At 41.5% G+C, this 20117-nt stretch overlaps 1 protein-coding gene across 2 annotated transcripts in view; it reads right to left on the reverse strand.

The window, feature by feature from the left end:
• The window catches only part of RCOR1 (REST corepressor 1), a 109064-nt gene extending 90728 nt beyond the window's left edge, over positions 1-18336 (reverse strand). For both annotated transcript variants that reach the window (XM_004376708.2, XM_023731772.1), the window contains exons 1-2: positions 17855-18336; positions 17710-17769 (exon numbers count right to left, since the gene is read on the reverse strand). In XM_004376708.2, coding sequence (XP_004376765.1) covers positions 17710-17769; positions 17855-18131 — 337 coding nt within the window. In that variant the 5' untranslated portion in view covers positions 18132-18336. The remainder of the gene's footprint in view (positions 1-17709; positions 17770-17854) is intronic.
• Between the last annotated feature and the right edge of the window lie 1781 nt (positions 18337-20117).

Consider the following 20117-nt stretch of genomic DNA (forward strand, 5'->3'; position numbering starts at 1 on the left):
TGGAAATTCTAGGATAGAATAAGCAATATAATCATCACACTGAGTATTTTATCACAAACACTGAAATGAATAGTAGCTATATAAAAATATAATTTGGTATTCTGGTTTCTAAAAACATTATTCTAGTTACAAGACATTTCCATGAACATAAACCCAAATTTAAAATTTTAAAAGCCATAACAACTTTAAGAAGAGATTGAATAGGTTAGGGTTAAGAGACAACATATAAACACTTATTAATGTTTCCCAACAAAGAGAAGTGATGTATCAGTGGTTCAGTGATAGAATTCTCATGTGGAAGGCCTAGGTTCGATTCCCAGCCAATGCACCTCATGCACTGCCACCAGCAGTCTGTCAGTGGAGGTTGGCTGTTCTATGATGCTGAACAGGTTTCAGCAGCTTCCAGACTAAGACGGACTAGGAAGAGAGGCCTGGAGGTCTATGTCTGAAAATCAGTCAACAAAAACCTAATGGATCACAACGGTCTGATCCACAACCAACCACGGGTATGGCGCAGGACTGGGCAGCGTTTCGTTCCCCTTCTGTTGTACATAGAAGTCACCAGCAGCTAATGACAACAACAAACAGAAGGGAATATAAGTAATTCCTCTACCTTTCATTTTTACAAAATCTACACTTTCACTTTCAGCCAAGCTAGAATAACATGGAGCAGACTTAACCCTCTCATTTCCAACAACTAAAAACAAGACAAATTTAAAAACAAAACAAAAAAAAAAAACAGACAAATATCTGAAATTACAGTTTTCAAGAACTGGACATTAGGCAGCAAAGTACTGTGATCCCTGATGAGATGGAAAATGAGATAAATTCTACAACTGCCCCAAGCTTATTGCTGCAGCCTGGGGAAAGGGAACTGACAGAGTCAGGCAGTCTCCCTGAGTAGAGGAGATGAAGTCCAGGGAGGCCAAGGTAGCTAGAGTTTGTAGGGCAAAATATTAGAACAGAGAAAAAGCTGCACAGAAAGAGAACTCCAGAGATGCAGAAAAAGCCGCCACTGAGTATTCAGCATACTACGAATCAGCACATGCCTATACAAGGTTTCTGGGTAAAGAACCACCCAAAAGAATCAAAGGGAACAATCCACGAGGCTCATACAGGGCCAGGAAGAGTACCTGTTCCTAATAGCCAGAGTGGAAAACCTCATAGTTCATGGGGCATCAGGCACAGAACACAGCAGGATTTTGCCTCAGTAACAGGATATAATTAGCCCTAGTCTAAATGCTGCTCTGATCCCACCTAAGGAAGCTAAAGAAAGCAAGGCTTAAAATGATCAAATTATTTCTAAGTAACTTAACCATGTCCCAGAAGAAAACTCAAGAATATTTACAGGAATACAAAAAATAACCAGCACCCAACCAAGTAATACTCACAATGTCTGGCATCCAAACAAAATTACCAGATAAGCAAAGAAACAGGGAAAGACAACCCACAATGAGAAAAATCAACTGAAACTGACCTAGAAATGATACAGACAACAGAATTAGTACACAAGAGTCTTAAAACAATTATAACTGTATTTCATGTGTTCAAGAAGTTAGAGAAAAGACTGAACATGTTAAGCAGACATTAAAATGAAAAAGACTCAAATTGAACTTCTAGATATAAGACCTACAAAGTCTGAGATGAAAAATATACTGGATGGGATAAAAGCCAGATTAGACAATGCAGAAGAAAAGCCTAGCGAACCTGAAGATACAGCAATAGAAGATATTCAAAAGAAACAGAGAAAAAGACTAAAAAATGAACACAGCATCAGTAAATGGTGGTAGTTCAAGCAGCCTGATACACATGTAACGTACATCTTAAATATGTACAGTTTATTGTACATCAGTTTACCTCAATAAAGCTGTTTTAAAAATCTAATCTTTTAAGACAAAACTGAACCTTCATATTGTTGATTTTTTAAGTCCTACATTTTTTACCTTCAACAAAGCCACCCATCTTAAAGATCTTTTTTACTTAGTTAGCGTCTTAGTCATCCAGTGATTTTATAACAGAAATACCACAAGTTGATGGCTTTAACAAACAGAAGTTTATTCTCTCATAGTCCAGTAGGCTACAAGTCCAAATTCAGGACATCAGCTCCAGGAGAAGGCTCTCTCTCTGTTGGCTCTGGAGGAAGGTCCTTGTGATGCATCAGTCTTCCCTTGGTCTGGGAGCATCTCAGTGCAGGAATCTCAGGTCCAAAGGACGTGCTCTGCTCCCGGCGCTGCTTTCTTGGTGGTGTGAGGTTTCCATGTGTCTCTGCTTGCTTCTCTCTTTTATATGTCAAAAGAGATTGGCTTAAGACACTACCCAATCTTGTAGACCTCATCATAGTGACAGAGTTTACAACACATAAGGAAATTATATATAATCTCATCGTAGTGATAAGAGTTTACAACACATAAGGGAATCAGACCAGATTACACAATCATACCCAGCCAAGCTGATACACACATTTTTCGGGGGACATAATTCAATCTATGACAGTTAGCTACTAAATAACGACCTCAAAAAACAAAGCTCTCCTCAGTTTTCCATTTCTACACGTTTTTTGAAAGAACCTTATTTTCAATACCTTAATAGCAATATTTTAACAAATACTCCACTAGATGAATTCAGTACACAGACATCATCTAATACCTGATCAACTGTATCCATCTCACATTTTATGACACACTTCGATCAAAGAGGCAAGACTTCTGAATTAATCACAAAAATAACAATGAAGCTTTCAATTTATCAGAATCTCTAGATCAATACTGTCCAATAGAACTGTCTGAGATGATGGAAATATTCTATTCTGCGCTGTCCAATATGGTAGCCAGCAGCCACACAGGGCTACTGAGCACCTGAAATGTGTCTAGTGCAATGGAAGTACTAAATTTTTTATTTTAATTTTAATTAATTTAAATTTAAATAATTGTATCATTGGACAGTACACCTCTAGACAAAAAGAAAATCCAGACTAAAATTTTAAAATTAGAGTTTTTAAAACAAATAATTTTATAACATTTACAGCTATTATATAATATTATTTTTTTAACTAATAAACATCATAAACGCTGAGTAACTCCCACTTTTTAGGGGATGGCTCAAAGGACCATTCCATCTAAAAGGTCTTCCTGGTTTCTTTAATTCCCCACTCTCCATCTCAGGAAGGATTAGGGGACTCCACCACATCTCACAGTATCCTCTGTACACTTCCATCAATAGAATTTTCATTTATCTCCTCCACTAGGCTGAACTCCTTCAGGGCAGACACTGGATCTTAAACCTCAATTCTAACCCCTAATATTGCCCTATACACACCAAAGGGTACAATGAACCTCTGCTGAGTAAATTAACTCAAAGGAGAAGGAGCTTAAGAATGCGTTTTATCGATAATCCAAAAAACAAGAAAAAAAAGTGTTAGCAAGGATGTGGAGAAATTGGAACCCTCGTACATTGCTGGTGGAATTGTAAAATGATACAGCCACTGTGGAAAACAGTTTGGTGGTTCCCTAAAAAGTTAAATATAGAATTACCACACAACCCAGCAATTCAACTCCTAAGTATATTCCCAAAAGAACGGAAAACAGGTACTCAAACAAATACTTATACACGAATTTTCACAGCTGCACTATTCACCAAAAGGTGGAAACAACCCAGTGTCCATCAACAGATGAATGGATAAACAAATTCTGATGTATAATATATAGATACGTACAATAAAATATTTATATATGATTATATTGATACATATATAAATGGAATATTATTCAGTCATCAAAAAAACATACTACAATGCGAATAAACCTTGAAAATATTATGCTAAGTGAAAGAAACCAAGCACATAAGGTCACATTTTATATGATTCTATTTATATGGAATATTCAGAATAAGTAAATCCATAGAAACAAAGACTAGCGGTTGCCAGGAGCTAGGGGAAAGGGAGGAATGGGAAATAACTGGTTAATGGGTATGGAGTTTTCTTCTGGGTGATGAAAATGTTTTGAAACTATACTTCATTCTCATTATTCGTGGATTCCTTGTTTGAATTTGCCTACTCGCTAAAATTTATTTGTGACTCCAAAATCAATACTCAGCACTTTTCACATTCAGACATGCACAGAGCTTCAAAAAATCTGAGTCGCCTGACACAAATGTCCCAGCTGAGGATGAACAAGGTGACACTCGGCCTTTTTGTTTCAGCTCTCATACTGAAAACAAGTGTCCTTTTGGGGGTTTATTTAGTGCCACATTTTTTACACTTCTGTGCTTTTTGTTGCCGATTTTGCTGTTTAAAATAGCCCCCAAGCATAGTGTCAAAGTGCTGTCTAGTGTTCCTAAGTGCAAGAAGGCTGTGTGTGATGTGCCTAACAGAACGCATGTGTTAGATAAGCTTCATTCAGGCATGAGCTATAGTGCTGTTAGCAGTGAGTTCAATGTTAATGAATCAACAATATATATTAAATAAGGACTCTTTAAACAGAAACAAATAAAACAAGATTGTATACTGACAGGTTGATGAAAATGTTATGGCCAGAGGCTCATAGGACCCTAACTCTGTATTTCCCCTGGAACAATGGTTCAGTATTCACTAATTTCGTGCTCGAGGCAACTTTATAGACCATAACCACTGAGAATAACAAGAATCTACTGTACACAGAGGTGGTGGTTGCACAACATGGTAAAAGGAACTAAATACCATTGAATTGCTAATTTTGTTATGTTTCCCCTATATAAAAACTACATATATACATATATCTTGTACAAGATATACATCTCTCTATTTCCTACCAATTCATTATAGGAAAGGCACAAAAACTGGGGGAGTGGGGGGAGAACCAGCTTCTAATAGCATTTTAAAAGTTCATTTTTTAAAATAGCTACACTCAGTGCTCAATTATCAAACATCCATTACAAAATGCTTATTCAAAAAGTCAGCCAAACTAAGCACATGTTCAAAAAGGAGCCACATAAACTGCTGAACCACTGTTCAGTTCTAAAAGTTAGCAGATGAGCTTTAAAACATACCTTATTAAGGGCTCAAAAACTCATGCTACCACCCTCAAAGAAACCAGAAGTGCATCAGACGGACCACTAGCTCCTCCAGAGGCCAGACTAGTTATTTACACTCTTCCTCCTACACTGATCTCCCCATATTCATGCTAAGTTTAAAAGCAAAACAAACCCCAAGACCAGAAGCTTATATGCAAAGGTAAAGCAGTAACTGTAACCCTGAAAGAGTGTGTATATGTATAAAGCAGCACAGAAATACCCTAAATTCAGGTGAATAAAAATGTTTACCCAATCCAAAAGTTTAAATTAACCTTTTCAGACATAAGGCCATTAAGCAGTCTTTCTTGGTCAATAGATGAAACTGCTGAAGAAGGATAAGCACAGTTAAACTTCAGGAAGAGAGACTCACCTACGTGCCCTGGGTTTAAGTACAAAGCAAGCCTTGAAGTGCTAAGGAGACAAAAATTAGACCTTAGTTAAATTACATTATGAGCAAATCAAACATGACAAACCTTACACTTGAGTCAATCAGAACAAGGCTTGCAATTTTCTTTAAGTATACTCTGATCTTTGAAAGACAGAACAAAATTACCTAATAACACCAAGAACTATATATAATGGTTTCACATACGTCAGTGTTTTTTGTTTGTTTTCTGTTTTTTTGGTAGGGGAGAGACGATGGGAATAATACGCAAGAGAGGGAAATTAGCTGTAGTAATAATACTAACCAGAAAGCCACATTTGCTGTACACAGGGCTTCCAATCAGCTAGTTCAGGTTCGAACCCCTGCCGATAATTTGCATTTCCACCCCTGATACACTGAATTAGAAGCTACATTTTAACAAGATCCCCAGGTGATTCTTAAGTATAATAAATTTTGAGAACCACTGCTCTATTCGTGGTTCTTAGAATTGGTCCCTAACCAGCAGCGCTAGCATCGCCTGGAAACTTGTTAGAAATGCAAATTCTCAGCAGGGGTTCGAACCAGAACCAACCAGTTGGAAGCCCTGGCTGTACAGGTGAAATCACGGTTTCTAAAAATACTCTCTTAGCTATTTTAATTTATCATTTCACACCTTACTCAAGACATTGTTCTTAAATTCATTCAATACCTCAAGTTCAATGTGAAACTAAAAAACATACATAAGGAGTGGGGCAGAAGGTATCTAAATGTTATGCTCTTTCATCTGTTAAAGGGTGGCCTACATAACAATACTTGGAAATCTTAAGTTACACAATCACAAGAAATTACTCCCCCTAAAATAAACAACTGTATTCTAAAGTATGAATATGACTATTTCAATATACATGCAGAAGCAAAGCAACTTCAATTTGTTCCCAATCAACCGAGCCAGATACCTCCCATTTCGTCTGTGTTTTCACTACCAGGTAAGAGGAACACGATAGACATGAAGCAAATTTTGGCAACCCTAAACGTAAAACTCTACTACACTTGGGGCCACACGGAAACGACGAATCAACTGATCCAATAAAGCACGGTTCCTATCTATATGTTCCTCCCTAAAGAGGATTTCTGGCTGACTCTCTCTGAAATACACTAGATTGAAATACGACTGCATCTACAGTTAACAGTATCTTGATGTTTTTTCTTTCCTAGTGATATAAAAAATAATAATACATCTTACAACTGATGGTGTGCATGTTACCGGGTTGAACCATAACACAAAATCTCTTTGTGCCTCTGTTTCCTCATCTGGAAAGGGAGATAAAAGCTGTAACTACCTCATATGATTGTTAGGAGGATTAAATGATTTAATAGACAAAGTATTCAAACCAGCCTGGCACATAGTAAGCACTACATTGACCTACCATTAACAGATTGTTCCTTTAAGGGTTTTCTGTTAGTAACTACAAGTTGTACCTACCTACCCACACACCATTCCCTTGTAATCAGCAACAAATCCATAAGAGAGCTGATTTTTTTAGACCACAGCACCTTGACCTTTGTGGGAAACTAACTGACCATTGTAAGAATCAAAGCCATTAACTTTAACCTCTGACTGCTCTGCTATTATAACTACATGCTGAACAAAAAATCAAATCAGAGCTTTTCAAGTAATGCGGCACTGTAATTTGGGTCAACCAGTTAATAGTACACCAAAAGGAACTGAATAATGTTAATCTGAAACAAAACAAAAAAAGATATCTTAATGCTCAATGACATTCATCTTAGAAACCAGGGGTGCTGGTGACAATTATTACCAGGCCAGCTTCGAGCAGCATCTCCAGTCAAGGAGATATATTTTATTCCTTCTAATTAAAGTTACTCAACCCTCCCAAATGCTAGAGAGAGAGAACAAAAACTCTACATATGCAAACTTAACAAAGGGTTAGTATCCAAATATATGAAGAGTTCACACAAAGCAATAAGGAAAAGATAAAAATCCTACAGAAAAACAGCAAAAGACAGAAAGAAGCAATTAACAGAGGAGGAACACAAATGGCCAAAAAACACAGGAAGAGATAAACTTAACCTGACTTGTAATTAGAAAAATGGCACTGTAAGTAACAAAAAAAAAAATAGCATTTCACTACCAAGTGGGCAAAATTTAATAAATCTAACACCATGATGAGGACTGGGTAAAAAAAAGGAACTCATGCCTTCTTAGTGGGAATGCACCTGTTTGGAAAGCATTTTGGCAACACCTAGTGAAGCTGAAAATGAGCATATCCTGTTGTTGCTGTTGTTGGCCATCAAGTCAGTTCCCATTCATAGCGACCGTATGTGCAAGAAACCCTATGTGCGACAGAACAAAACACTGCCTGGTCCTGAGCAATCCTCACAATCGTGATGGTGGTGGTTTGCCTTGAAAACATTCATATTTTCTCCATTTATCATGATATTGCTTATTGGCCCAGATGTGAGGATTTTTCTATGTTGAGGTGTAATCCACACTGAAGGCTGTGGTCTCTGATCTTGATCATCAGTAAGTGCTTCAAGTCCTCTTCACTTTCAGCAAACAAGGTTGTGTTATCTGCATATCGCAGGTTGTTAATGAGTCTTTCTCCAATCCTGATGCTTTGTTATTCTTCATATAGTCTAGCTTCTCAGATTATTTGCTCAAGATACAGACTGAATAAGTATGAGGAAAGAATACAACCCTGACACACACCTTTCCTGATATTAAACCATGCGGTATCCCCTTGTTCTGTTCAAACGACTGTCTCTTGATCTACATACAGGTTCCTCATGAGTACAATCAAGTTCTGGAATTCCCATTCTTCGCCATGTTAGCCGTAATTTGTTATGATCCACACAGTCTAATGCCTTTGCAGAGTCAATAAAACACAGGTAGACATCTTTCTGGTATTCTCTGCTTTCAGCCAAGATATACCTGACACAAGCAATGATATCCTTTGTTCCACGCCCTCTTCTGAATCCAGCTTGAATTTCTGGTAGTTCCCTGTTGATGTATTGCTCTAACCATTTTTGAATTATCTTCAGCAAAATTTTACTTGTGCGTGATATTAATAACATGGTTCAATAATTTCTGAATTCTGTTGGATTTCCTTTCTTTGCAATGGGCACAAATATAGATCTCTTACAGTTGGTTGGCCAGGTAACTGTCTTCCAAATTCCCTGGCATAGACGAGTGAGCACTTCCAGCACTGCATCGGTTTGTTGAAACATCTCAACTGGTATGCTGTCAATTCCTGGAGCCTTGTTTTTGGCCAATGTCTTCAGTGCAGCTTGGAACTCTTTTTTCAGTACCATCAGTTCCTGATTATATGCCACCTCCTGAAATGGCTGAACATCAACCAACCCTTTTTGGTACAGTGACTCTGTGTACTCCTTCCATCTTCTTTTGATGCTTCCTGTGTCGTTCATATTTTATCTACATAATCCTTCAATATTGCAACTCGAGACTTGAATTTCTTCTTCAGTTCTTTCAGCCTAAGAAATGCTGAGCATGCCTGTCCAGAGGCAAGATGAGAAGACAGAAATGGACAGGAGCTGGCTGAATGGACACGAGAAATCTGGGGTGGAAAGGAGGAGTGTGCTGTCACAGTATAGGGAGAGCAACTAGGGTCACATAACAATGTGTTTATAAATTTTTGTATGAGAAACTAACTCGAATTGTAAACTTTCACTTAAAGCACAATTTAAAAAAAAAAAAAGGAAATTTAGGAGCACCAAAAAAAGAGAAAGAAATGCTGAGCCATTTTCTTCCTTTTTGGTTTTCTAATTTCAGGTCTTTGCACATTTCATTGTAAGACTTTATTTTGTCTTCTCCAGCCACCCTTTGAAATCTTCTGTTCAGCTCTTTTACTTCATCATTTCTTCCGTTTGCTTTAGCTACACTACATTCAAGAACAAGTTTCAGAGCCTCTTCTGACATCCATTTTGGTCTTTTCCTTCTTTCCTGTCTTTTTAATGACTTTTTGCTTTCTTCATGTATGATGTCCTTGATGTCATCCCATAGCCCAAGTGACCCTCGATCAATAGTGTTCAATCCATGAAATCTATTCTTGAGATGGTCTCTAAATTTAGGTGGAATATACTCAAGGTCGTACTTTGGCTCTCGCAGACCTGTTTTAATTCTCTTCAGCTTCCACTTGAACTTGCATATGAACAATTGATGATCTGTTCCACAGTCTGCCACTGGTCTTGTTCTGACTGATGATATTGAGCTTCCCCATAGTCTCTTTCCACAGGTGTACTCGATGTGATTCCTGTGTATTCCATCCAGTGATATCTATATGTATAGCCGCCATTCATGTTGTTGAAAAAAGGTATTTGCAATGAATGAGTTGTTGGTCTTGCAAAATTCTATCATGCGATCTCTGGCGTTATTTCTATCACCAAGCCCATATTTTCCAGCTACCGATCTTTCTTTGTTTCCGACTTTCACATCCTAATCACCAGTAATTATCAATGCATCTTGACTGCATATTTGATCAATTTCAGACTGCAGAAGTTGGTAAAAATCTTCAATTTCTTCATCTTTGGCATTAGTGGTTAGTGCATAAATTTGAATAACAGTTGTATTAACTGGTCTTTCTAGTAGGCATATGGATATTATCCTATCACTGACAGCACTGTACTTCAGAATAGACTTTGAAATGTTCTTTTTCACGGTGAATGTAACGCCATTCTACTCCATCATTCCGGTATAGTAGACCATATGACTGTTCAATTCAAAATGGCCAAAGCCCGTCCATTTCAGCTCACTAATGCCTAGGATATCGATCTTTATGCATTCCATCTCATTTTTGACAACTTTCAATTTTCCTACATTCATACTTCGTACAGTCCACATTCTGATTATTAATAGATGTTTGCAGCTGTTTCTTCTCATTTTGAGTCATGCCACATCAGCAAACGAAGATCTCGAAAGCTTGACTCCATCCATGTCATTAAGGCCAACTCTACTTCGAGGAAGCAGCTCTTCCCTAGTCATATTTTGTGTCTTCCAACCTGAGAGGCTCATCTTCCAGCACTTTATCGGACAATATTCTGCTGCTATTCATAAGGTTTTCACTGGCCAATATTTGTAGAAGTAGATCACCAGGTCCTTCTTCCTAGTCTGCCTTACTGTAGAAGCTCCACTGAAACCTGTCTACCATGGGTGATCCTGCTGGTTTTTGAAATACCAGTGACATAGCTTCCAGCATCACAGCAACCTGCAAACCACCACAGTATGACAAACTGCATATCCTACACCCCAGCAATTCAACTTCTACTCCAGAGAAACCTTTGCACATGTGTACAAGGATAACGTTTACAGTACTCTTATAATAAGAAAATGTAAATACTCCCAGTAAACCTTTGTAAGGGAATGGATAAACTATGGTTTATTCATACAAAGGACTACTACACAGAGATTACTATGAATTAATGACATCTACATGTATGTATTTCAAACATTTTAAATGAAAAGAACAAGACACAAAAGGAAATGTACAGCATGATTTCATTTATGTAAAGATTTTGATAACAATAAAATGTATCATTTATCGTACATTAGTATGCATTCAAGAACAAAAAGTATGCATGGGAATTTTGACAGTCTGGCTAGTGTGCCGCTCAGGTTTCCCTTCAAGAGAAAGGGCTGCAAGGAATGTTGTTAGCTGACAGCCCCCAACTACCCAGCACCCTCAGAATCCAAGCCTTAAGCCAAGAATCCCAGGCCAGGCTCTCCCCAGCTTGCTCCCAGCCTACAACTGAACAAAGCAGGTATGTTAGAGCCCAGCCATTCCTGCCCAAGGGACTCCCTAACAAACAATCTCTGCTATGGCTGGGATGTTCTCCAAGCTGCTCTATAGTGTGAGCTTGTTCTATCCTTCCCTCTCTTCTTTCATAGGTATCAAACCTGCGGCAAGGGCTGAAGACTCTTGCAGTCTAAACCTCCTCTCTCTCCACTTTACCCTTTACCTCTTGCACATCTAGTAATCCTGTCTTGGCGTCTGCTTCTCAGGTACTATCACAAAAATTACATAAATCAACTTTACACAGTAAAGGAGGAAGGAGCAGGGATTAGCCTTTAGCTGTACATGAAGCAAACAGGGCCTAATATAAGTGTTCAATCACAGTGTTAGGCACGTAAGTGTATGTATTATTTTCTGTTCCATTTCAAATGGTTCTTAATTTTTTAATAACACTATATAATTCTATACTACTTTATGATAATTTGCCTAAAGACATTCAAATTATACGCAATAACTATCTTATCACTGCAATTTTTAAAAGTTTAATTCTTAGCTCTGGTTCTAAAATTAAGAACACGTATTACTGTTTCCAATTATTGTACCCAATAATGAGGCTCTATAACATCCAAAAGTTTAAAAGTTCGAAGTTTGGCCTCATATGGTCTCAAGTAAATGGTCTACCCTGAGATACTTATAATGATAAGGTATTGCAAGACAAATACAATTCTCTCTCTAGGACTTACTTTCCTTATCTAGAAAACAGGAAGGTTGGATTAGATGGACACTAATTAGACGGATTTTCCTCTCTGATGACCTTGATGCACATGAAATCCAGAAACTTCAAAGAATTATGTCCAGTGTGCAATTCTTACCAAGATCAACATCTTTAAAGATGTTTGACTAATTCAGAAAAAACAGAAGTTTTAAAGCTTACTATTAAAATCTCATTTAAATGACATTTTAAAGTTATTTTAAAATATTTCAAATATTTTAGCAAAACACTTTTTACCACCTTAAGCCAACTTTAAAATATTCTACTTTAGGAAATGAACAGAAACCGTGAACTCCAACCAGAAGTTAGATACATGCATTAATACAATTTCCAGAACAAGAACAGAAGAAACTGCTTATATTGAGACTATATCCCTATCATTTCTAGGGATAAAAGCATTTTCCAAAATTGGTATTTAAAGCTGTAGGACTTAACTCAGTCCGAAACATCAGATGCTAGAGATTCTCTCACGCAGAAAGTGATTTCAAGTTTTGAATATAAATACTAACTGAACACATGTTGTTAGATGCTGTTGAGTCGATTTTGGACTCATAGCAACTCCTATGTCACAGAGCAGAACTGCCCCATAGGGTTTCCTAGGCTGTTATCTATACAGGAGCAGATTGCCAGGTCTTTCTTCAGCAGAGCCACTGCATGGGTTCAAACCACCAACTTTTCAATTAGCAGCCAAGCGCTTAACCACTGTGCCACCAGGGCTCCTACTTAACACATACTCCTTAGCAGATACCACTTGTCTTCCATTAGGGTAAGTGGACAAACAGAAGTCTCATTTCCTATTTTTATAATATGCATGGAACCTCAGAAAAAAATGAGGACTAAGCTATAAACTAAACTACAAGAGTCTATGTAATGAGAGAAAAAATATAAAAAGTATGACAAACTGGGGAAGAACAGTCACTTGGACAGAAATTTGATGTTTGATCTCCAAAGACTATGAAGATTTTTTTCAACCAAATTGCTCCACAGAACTTTATGATGTCAGGAAAAATGACTTTCTAAGAGTAAGCCTAAATTTCTTTAGTACAAATGACCTTTAACACTGCTTTTAAAACAACTCTGCCCTAATCAGCCTTAAGCAGCCTAATTTGTGAATCGTGGTCATCATCCATGGAAGGGAGTAATGTGGTAAAAGAGCCCCTCTTCAAAAGCATTAACTCTCAGGGACAAGAATTTGAAAGTTTAGAGAGAAACTCCACAACTCAGAACCTGGTTAATGTGTACTTCCTCTGGCCCAGGCCTGGATTCAAGTTTTTTCTTTGCACTATTTAGAAAACGTTTGAAAAGCAAACTAGATTTTTAACAAGTGTACCTATTCTCTCTAGACCTCAGTGTTCTCTCTCTTCTGCTATATAAATGTTTTGGACTAGTTCTCTCTTCCAGAAAACAGTATTTGTAGCAGGTGTGTTTAACTTAAAAGCAATCACTGTCAAGTATCTCAGTGCATGATGTGCATCCAAATCAATGGCTTCATTACAATCCAATCTTACCTATGAAGTAAAGGAGGGACCACTGTCTAGCAATCTAAGTTATATGAATAATAATTATAATAAGGATAGCAGCACATGTTTAACTTAGCACTCACAGTATGCCGCGGGCACTGTGCTAAGCATTTTATACGTTCGGTCAGTTAGTTCCTTCTCTTGAGGAAGACGTTCTATTATCTCAATTTTACAGATGAAGGCAAAAGTGAAGTAACTAGACCAGGGTCAAGACAGCTGTCAAGAGGCACTGCCAGGTTTGAATCCAGGTTTGACAGACTCTCACAGACCAAGTTCTCAAGACTCCTCCACATTGCTTCTGAAAGAAACATGAGTTTTAAAACACATTATTCTTTAACCGACATGATCACAGACTATTAATGATGACCAAAACCCCTGATTCATGACTGAGGAAATAGAGATCCCTGGAGATTAAAAAAAAAACAGTTCCACTTTACACCACCTTCTTAGTCACAGAGACAAGATACTCAATTTCCTGACAATCAGTTTTGGTGTCTCTCTACCACACGAACTAATGAAGTTAAACACTCACAGGATATATATATTACCTGCTAAAACCCTGAGCTCTCATCTGGATGAACACGGCATTAAAGTACGCTTAAATCACTAAGCAGTCACCATGGCTTACAAATTTTAGGATGTCTATCAAAACTGTTTTTTTTACAGTGAACCAAGGAGAATTATGGATCCAAAGAGAAACACAGAATAAGCACTAGTGAAAACAAACAAAAAACAGGTCAAGATACTTTGCTCAGTAAAGTCATCTATTCCACATTCCACATAAGACTTATTACTAACACAAGTCAACTCTGAAGTGACAGGTAAGCCAATCACAACCACAGATTTTAAAATCAGATTAAATACAATCAGATTCAATGTTCAAAATAAAGATTGCTTTTTTAAAAAATTATTACCTCAAAAAAATTCACCATTAACAATTTTCTACATCTATGGACAACTGATTTTTGATACGGGTGCTAAGACCATTCAGTTGGGAAGGTACAGTCTCTTCAACAAATGGTGCTGGCAAAATTGGATTTCCATATGCAGAAAAATGAAGCAGGACCCATAGCTCACACCATACACAAAAACTAATTCAGAATGGATGAAGGGCCTAAATGTTAAAGCCAAAACCATACAGTTCTCGGAGGAAAACAATTTTCTCTTGTGTGAGAGTCATAATTTCATTATTAGTAAACTGTGATACTAAAAACCAACTAGGAATAAAAGCTGACTTGCTAACACACGCTTTAGAAAAGAAAAAACTTGAGCGAACTTCCCATCACTGGTCCTCTGCCTTGTAAGGGGAACAGTACGGGAAAGAGTACCAAAGAAATAGGTTATAGATTCTTCCTTTGCATGCTTACTGGTGAGATCATGGGAATATTCACTTTCTTATACAGAAAAACACTACTCATTCAAAATAGATTATGCTTTGTTGGTGTAGGAAAGAACCAACCAGAGGTAGAACACAGTAAGCACTCCTCTCTCTTATTCTATTCTGTGATTACTATTCTAAAAGAAACCAATGACAACTCAACATAAATCCTACGGCACAGAGCATGGAAAGACAGTCTGGACACCACACTGCGAGAACAAAGCCTGAGTTAAAGGCATAGTGCGGTACTCTGGCCTTTGTTTTTAACTCTAAATGATAAAACTTTTTCCTTCATTGTAAACATATTTGGTATTTTAATTACTAAGTTATGCCATACTCCACTGATACAGTATAGTCTAAGAACTGAATCAGCATTTTAGGACTACAGTGCTCTGTCTACTTCATTCACTGCTTGTAAGAGATGACAGAACTGAATCTTCCTTGCACTATGAAGAGAATATCTAGCCCCAACCATTGGTTTTCAAAGCTAAACAGGGTCAAGCTGAGATACTGTGGTTAACTAAAATCTGACTTAAAAAAAAATGAGTGTCAATTTCTTCCATTCACACATCTTTACCAGAGAGTTTAAAAACAAGAGAAAAAGAAAACGCTTTCTGATGAGTTTTGCATCCACCTGTCCGTTCAAATTCTGTCCAAAACTCGGGCAGGGAGAAGAAAAAGCATTAACAATCACATCCTCAATTTCATAGTATTCCTAACTTGTACTCATGAAAAGAACCTGTCTCATGTCTAAAGTCACCTAAAAATCACTAGGAAATAGTAAAGTTTCACAATTTTCAGCCATCTCTAAGAATATGTTCCAACTGCTCAGCTTGGCAAAACAGGGTTGAAATTAACTTCACACCAGTTAGATTCCTATCCAGGACTTTAAAACACAAAATAAGAAATGTGGAAGTGTTAATACCAAAGATCTGATCAACTGGCAGTTTAAGACTCTGTAGCAGAACATGCACAACGTTTTATTTTTTAGAATAGTAGGTCTCTACCAAGTCTATGCTCGTCCATGTTCCATTAAAAAGTACAAGGGCAGTTCAAAATGTGGTCCTACTACATTTGCTGTTTCAAAGAAGAGTACAACTCCAGAGAAGTCAGGCCCATTCCTAACAATGCAGAGATAAGCACCAATACTTAAAAGAATGTTAAAAAACTAATTTCCATGGTTGTCATCAAATAAGCCTTTTTCCTTAGTCACATCCAACATATTTAAGTAAAAGCTTCAAAATTAATGTAACCAAAATATACCAAAAATAAAATTACTAAAATATTTATGGCAATTGATTTTTAAAAATATGTGTGGGAAACAGTGACAAGTTTTATGTTCTGTGTATTAAAGATGGATTTGACCTACAAAAAGAAGATAGGGTCAACCCTAAAGTAACCAAAAACAGTATGCTTCCCCTGGTGGCCAACCAAGGAATGGAGAAACCACGCATAGAAGAGAAAAAGCCTGCCCTCCTAGTCCTATGCTGTCACTCTTATGAGAAGTGACTACCAAAAAAGGAAGATGTGGGGGAAGGGGAAACTATCAAAAAGACTAACGTGGATTTAAAAGGAATATAAATCTGGGTGCCAAAAGATATATATCTAAAAGATTTAAATCAACAGACCAAAATTTAGAAGGCAAATTTGGGAAAAGTCATTTATTTCCAGAGTGCTCAACAGCTCACCCAGGGATCTCTATGTATTTTCACTTCAGTGAACATCCAGAGTTTAGTACCTTAAGGACAGCTTAACAGAGATACACCTTTTTCAAGGACTGGAGTCTTGCAATTTTCTGTAGTCTTGTTTCCAAGGAAAACCATTTATGCATTTTTTTCTTTCAGATAAACCAGTGGTAGAGCCAACGTTGAGATGAGAACCTCCAGTTCTAAAGCCCTCCAACCAGGAGGACTGTTAACTCCAGCTCCATAAGATTCCCTTTTGAATTTCATTTCTGAAATAAAATCCACGTCCTTTCAAACATTTTCTGTACCAACAACCTTTGGAAACAGTCTCATACAGAGGCAGGCTAGAATCTCACAGCATTAAAATCCGACGGATTCCTTTGTCTGATTGGATTTTTTTTCTTATACCACTTTAAATTTGCTTGCACACAGAATAACAGCAAGGGGAGTGGATGTTCTATTCCAGGGTGTAGGGATGTCTTGTAGGTGGAAATCATTTGTGGGGCTAAAGCTTCTGATGGCTCTATTCTTTCACAAGCCCTCCCTTCAAAAAAGGAAATACACACATACACAGATAGGTCCTAAAATCGAACTGGCACCCGTGAGCCTCTCTTCCCCGGGCAGGCGTTCTCTGGAAACACACTTCTTTTATTAACGGATGGGGGGGGGGCCTCGCCCTTAGGATGAGAGGGGGAGTCAGGAGCAAGCAAGCCGCCAGGGGCTGGCAAGAGAAGGAAAAGGCGTGGGGCCAACATTTGGAGAGGCGAGGAGGGGGCTCAGAGGCGACGCAATGGCTCGCCCAGGTGCCGGGGGTTCGCAGGCAGGACGCTAACTCTCCGTCACTGCCACCTCGACCCCTCCGCGGGCCGGGGCGCGGCTCACCTGGTCGGGCCCTCGGTCCCCCAGGCCAGGTGTGGCCGTCCCCGGGGCCGTCTGCAGCACCCCTGCGGGGGCGCGCTCAGCCCCCCCCCCCCGTTTGCAGCACCGTGTGTGTGTGTGTGTGTGTGTGTGTGTGTGTGTGTGTGTGCGCGCGCGCTCCTCCTCGCCCTCACCCTGCTGTTCCCCCCGCGGACGGCAGGGCGGACACACACACACACTCACACAAAAAGAAAGTTACCGGCCGGCTCTGCAGCCCTTGGGGTCTCGGCGCGGCCCCCGGCCCGAGGCGCTACTCACCGGGGTCGAAGTCAGGCACCGCCGCCTGGTACTGGGGGCCGACCCTCATGCCGCCGCCACCTGCGGGGGAAGCAGAGCAGGCGGTCAGCGGGCGGGGTCGGGGCTGCGGGCGGGGAGGGGTCCAGTGGGGCGGGCGGCCACCTACCGTGCTCCTCGTCGCTCGACGAGCCCGAGCTGCCTTCCTCCCAGGAGTTGCTGCTGCTGTTGCCATTGGGCGCCGCAGCCGCCAAACTTTTATTCTGGCCATTATTGGGGGCGGCCGAGGTGGCGGCGGCGGCGGCCGAGGCTGGGGTGGCTGAGGCGGCCGAGGCAGCGGCGGCTGAGGCTGAGGCGGCCGAGGCGGCAGCGGCCGAGGCGGCCGCGTTGTTCCTCCCTCTCCGCTTCCCTGAGACCTCGGGGCCCTTCTCCACCATGGCCGGCATCGGCGGGGGCCGGGTCCTGGCGAAAGTGGCGGGGAGCAGCGGCTCCTGAGGAGGGGGCGCAGGCCGGGAGGAGGGGGCGCGGGCGGGGCGGAAGCCCGCGGACGCGAGTTAGGGCCGGGGGCGGCCCTGGCGGGCGGAGCGCGGAGCCGCTTCAAGCCCCCCGCGCCGAGCCGAGCGCAACTTTCGCTCTCAGCGCCGCCCGCACTTCACGGCTCTAACTACTCCGGGAGCAGTGAGCAGGGAGGGGGGAGGGGCGGGGCCTGGGCGAGCGGGGAAAGCCTCGCGCAAACAAACCCTACGCCAGAGGGCTCCGCCCCCCTCCCGCTCCCATTGGCTCTCGTGGGATTTGGACGGCAAGCGGCAACGCGGTTGGCTCTCCACTCCCGTCCGTCTAGAGGGCGGGGGAGCGGGGAGGGGGAGACTCCGGGCTTCCGTTGGTCAGGTTCGGTTGACGCGTATCGCCCGCTGTACGTGGTTTGAGGTTTGCAATCTCTCTACGCCCCATGATCCATTTCTCTAGGCAATAGCGAGCAGTTAGCTGCCCTCTCCGCCCCCTCCCCTCCGCTGCGGCCCCCAGCCTCCCACCTGCACACACACCCGCGGCCTCTGCCCATACATTCCCCAGAGGGCCCCACTGAGAGTCCCATCGGCTGCAAAAAGTAAAATACGCCCGACGCGAGAGTAGAAATGGAACACAAGGCCGGGACTATTTTCCCCGTCTCGCGGAGGACTACACTACACACTTTGAATGGGATCTATACAAAGAGGGGAAACTAATTGGAAGAAACTAATTGCACCCCACCTTTCCCGAGGGACCAGGGGCTGTACCCAGGGCCAGGGAGCCATGGTGCAAGGGAACAGCGTTCCCAGGTGATAGTTTCCCCCGGAGAGAAAGGAAGCAGTGTAGGAGCTCGGGGTTGTGATGCTCTTGGCTAATTGGGTAGGGGGGAGATTGGAAGTCGCGGATTTCCCAAGTGGCCCGCGCGTCGCCGCTGCGGAGGCCTGCGGGGAGGGGTCCCTAGCGGCTCGCGGCCTCTACCAGGACGCCGTGTCCGGGGCAGCGGGGACTGCTTTAGCCGTCCTTGATGGCCGTTTACAGATAAATGAAGGGGACCGAATTGTCGGGGGGCGGGGGGCACTTACAGAAATGAGGAGGGGGACGTACAGAAACGGGCTGGGGGCCGGGGAGGGTAGAGAGGAAGAAGCTATTTCCATCCTAAACCCTCAGTAGGGAGGAGGGTCAACTTCCTCCGAGGCAGAGCCACTTTTCCGGATCTGCTGCTGGCCCTGCCTCCCCCACTCACCCCAGCCCCCCAGCGAGGAGGAGCGAGCCTGCACAGAGCGGGTGGGGGTGAGCCAAGACCCATCCTGAGACACCCTTGCCCTGGAGAGCGACCCATGGCCGGCCAGGGGCTGCTTTAGAGCCGGATGGGGTGTGGGGAGAGGAGTGTGACTCCCCTGGGAGGCCCTTGTCTCCCCCACCCCCACCAACCCCCCCCAAAAACAACGCTCTGTTCGTAGATAATTAAGAGGCGAGAGGTCTATAAATGAAATCTTTAAAAACAAAAAGCAGAGGATGGCTATTTTTCTTCGATGTTACTTCAAACCTGAGCTTAATATGGGGACAGTTTTACACCAGCTCAGGATATAAATAGCTACAGGGAGAAATCTGGAGTTTTATGGTTTTAAAGCCTGAATAAGTAATCAGCGTTTTCTCTTCCACATTTTCTGCAGCATGAGCCGTCGTTATTAACCTCATTGAAGTTCACTTGTGCCGAAATGGCCTTTCAGAAGCAGGGCTGGAAGCCCTGGCTCTGGAGGAGCCCTGCCCCCACCAGGTTCACGGTCATGCTCCCCTCACAAGGACGCCCTTCTCCTCGCAGAGCCCTGGGCACTGCAGGTGTATGCCCCTGGAATGCTCCCCGACCTGGCCTGGGTAGGGGTGCACACAGAAGGCAAAGGGCGAGGAGCCAGCAGTGGCACTCC

Source organism: Trichechus manatus, unplaced genomic scaffold (genome assembly GCF_000243295.1).
Source record: "Trichechus manatus latirostris isolate Lorelei unplaced genomic scaffold, TriManLat1.0 scaffold00045, whole genome shotgun sequence".
Taxonomy (NCBI): domain Eukaryota; kingdom Metazoa; phylum Chordata; class Mammalia; order Sirenia; family Trichechidae; genus Trichechus; species Trichechus manatus.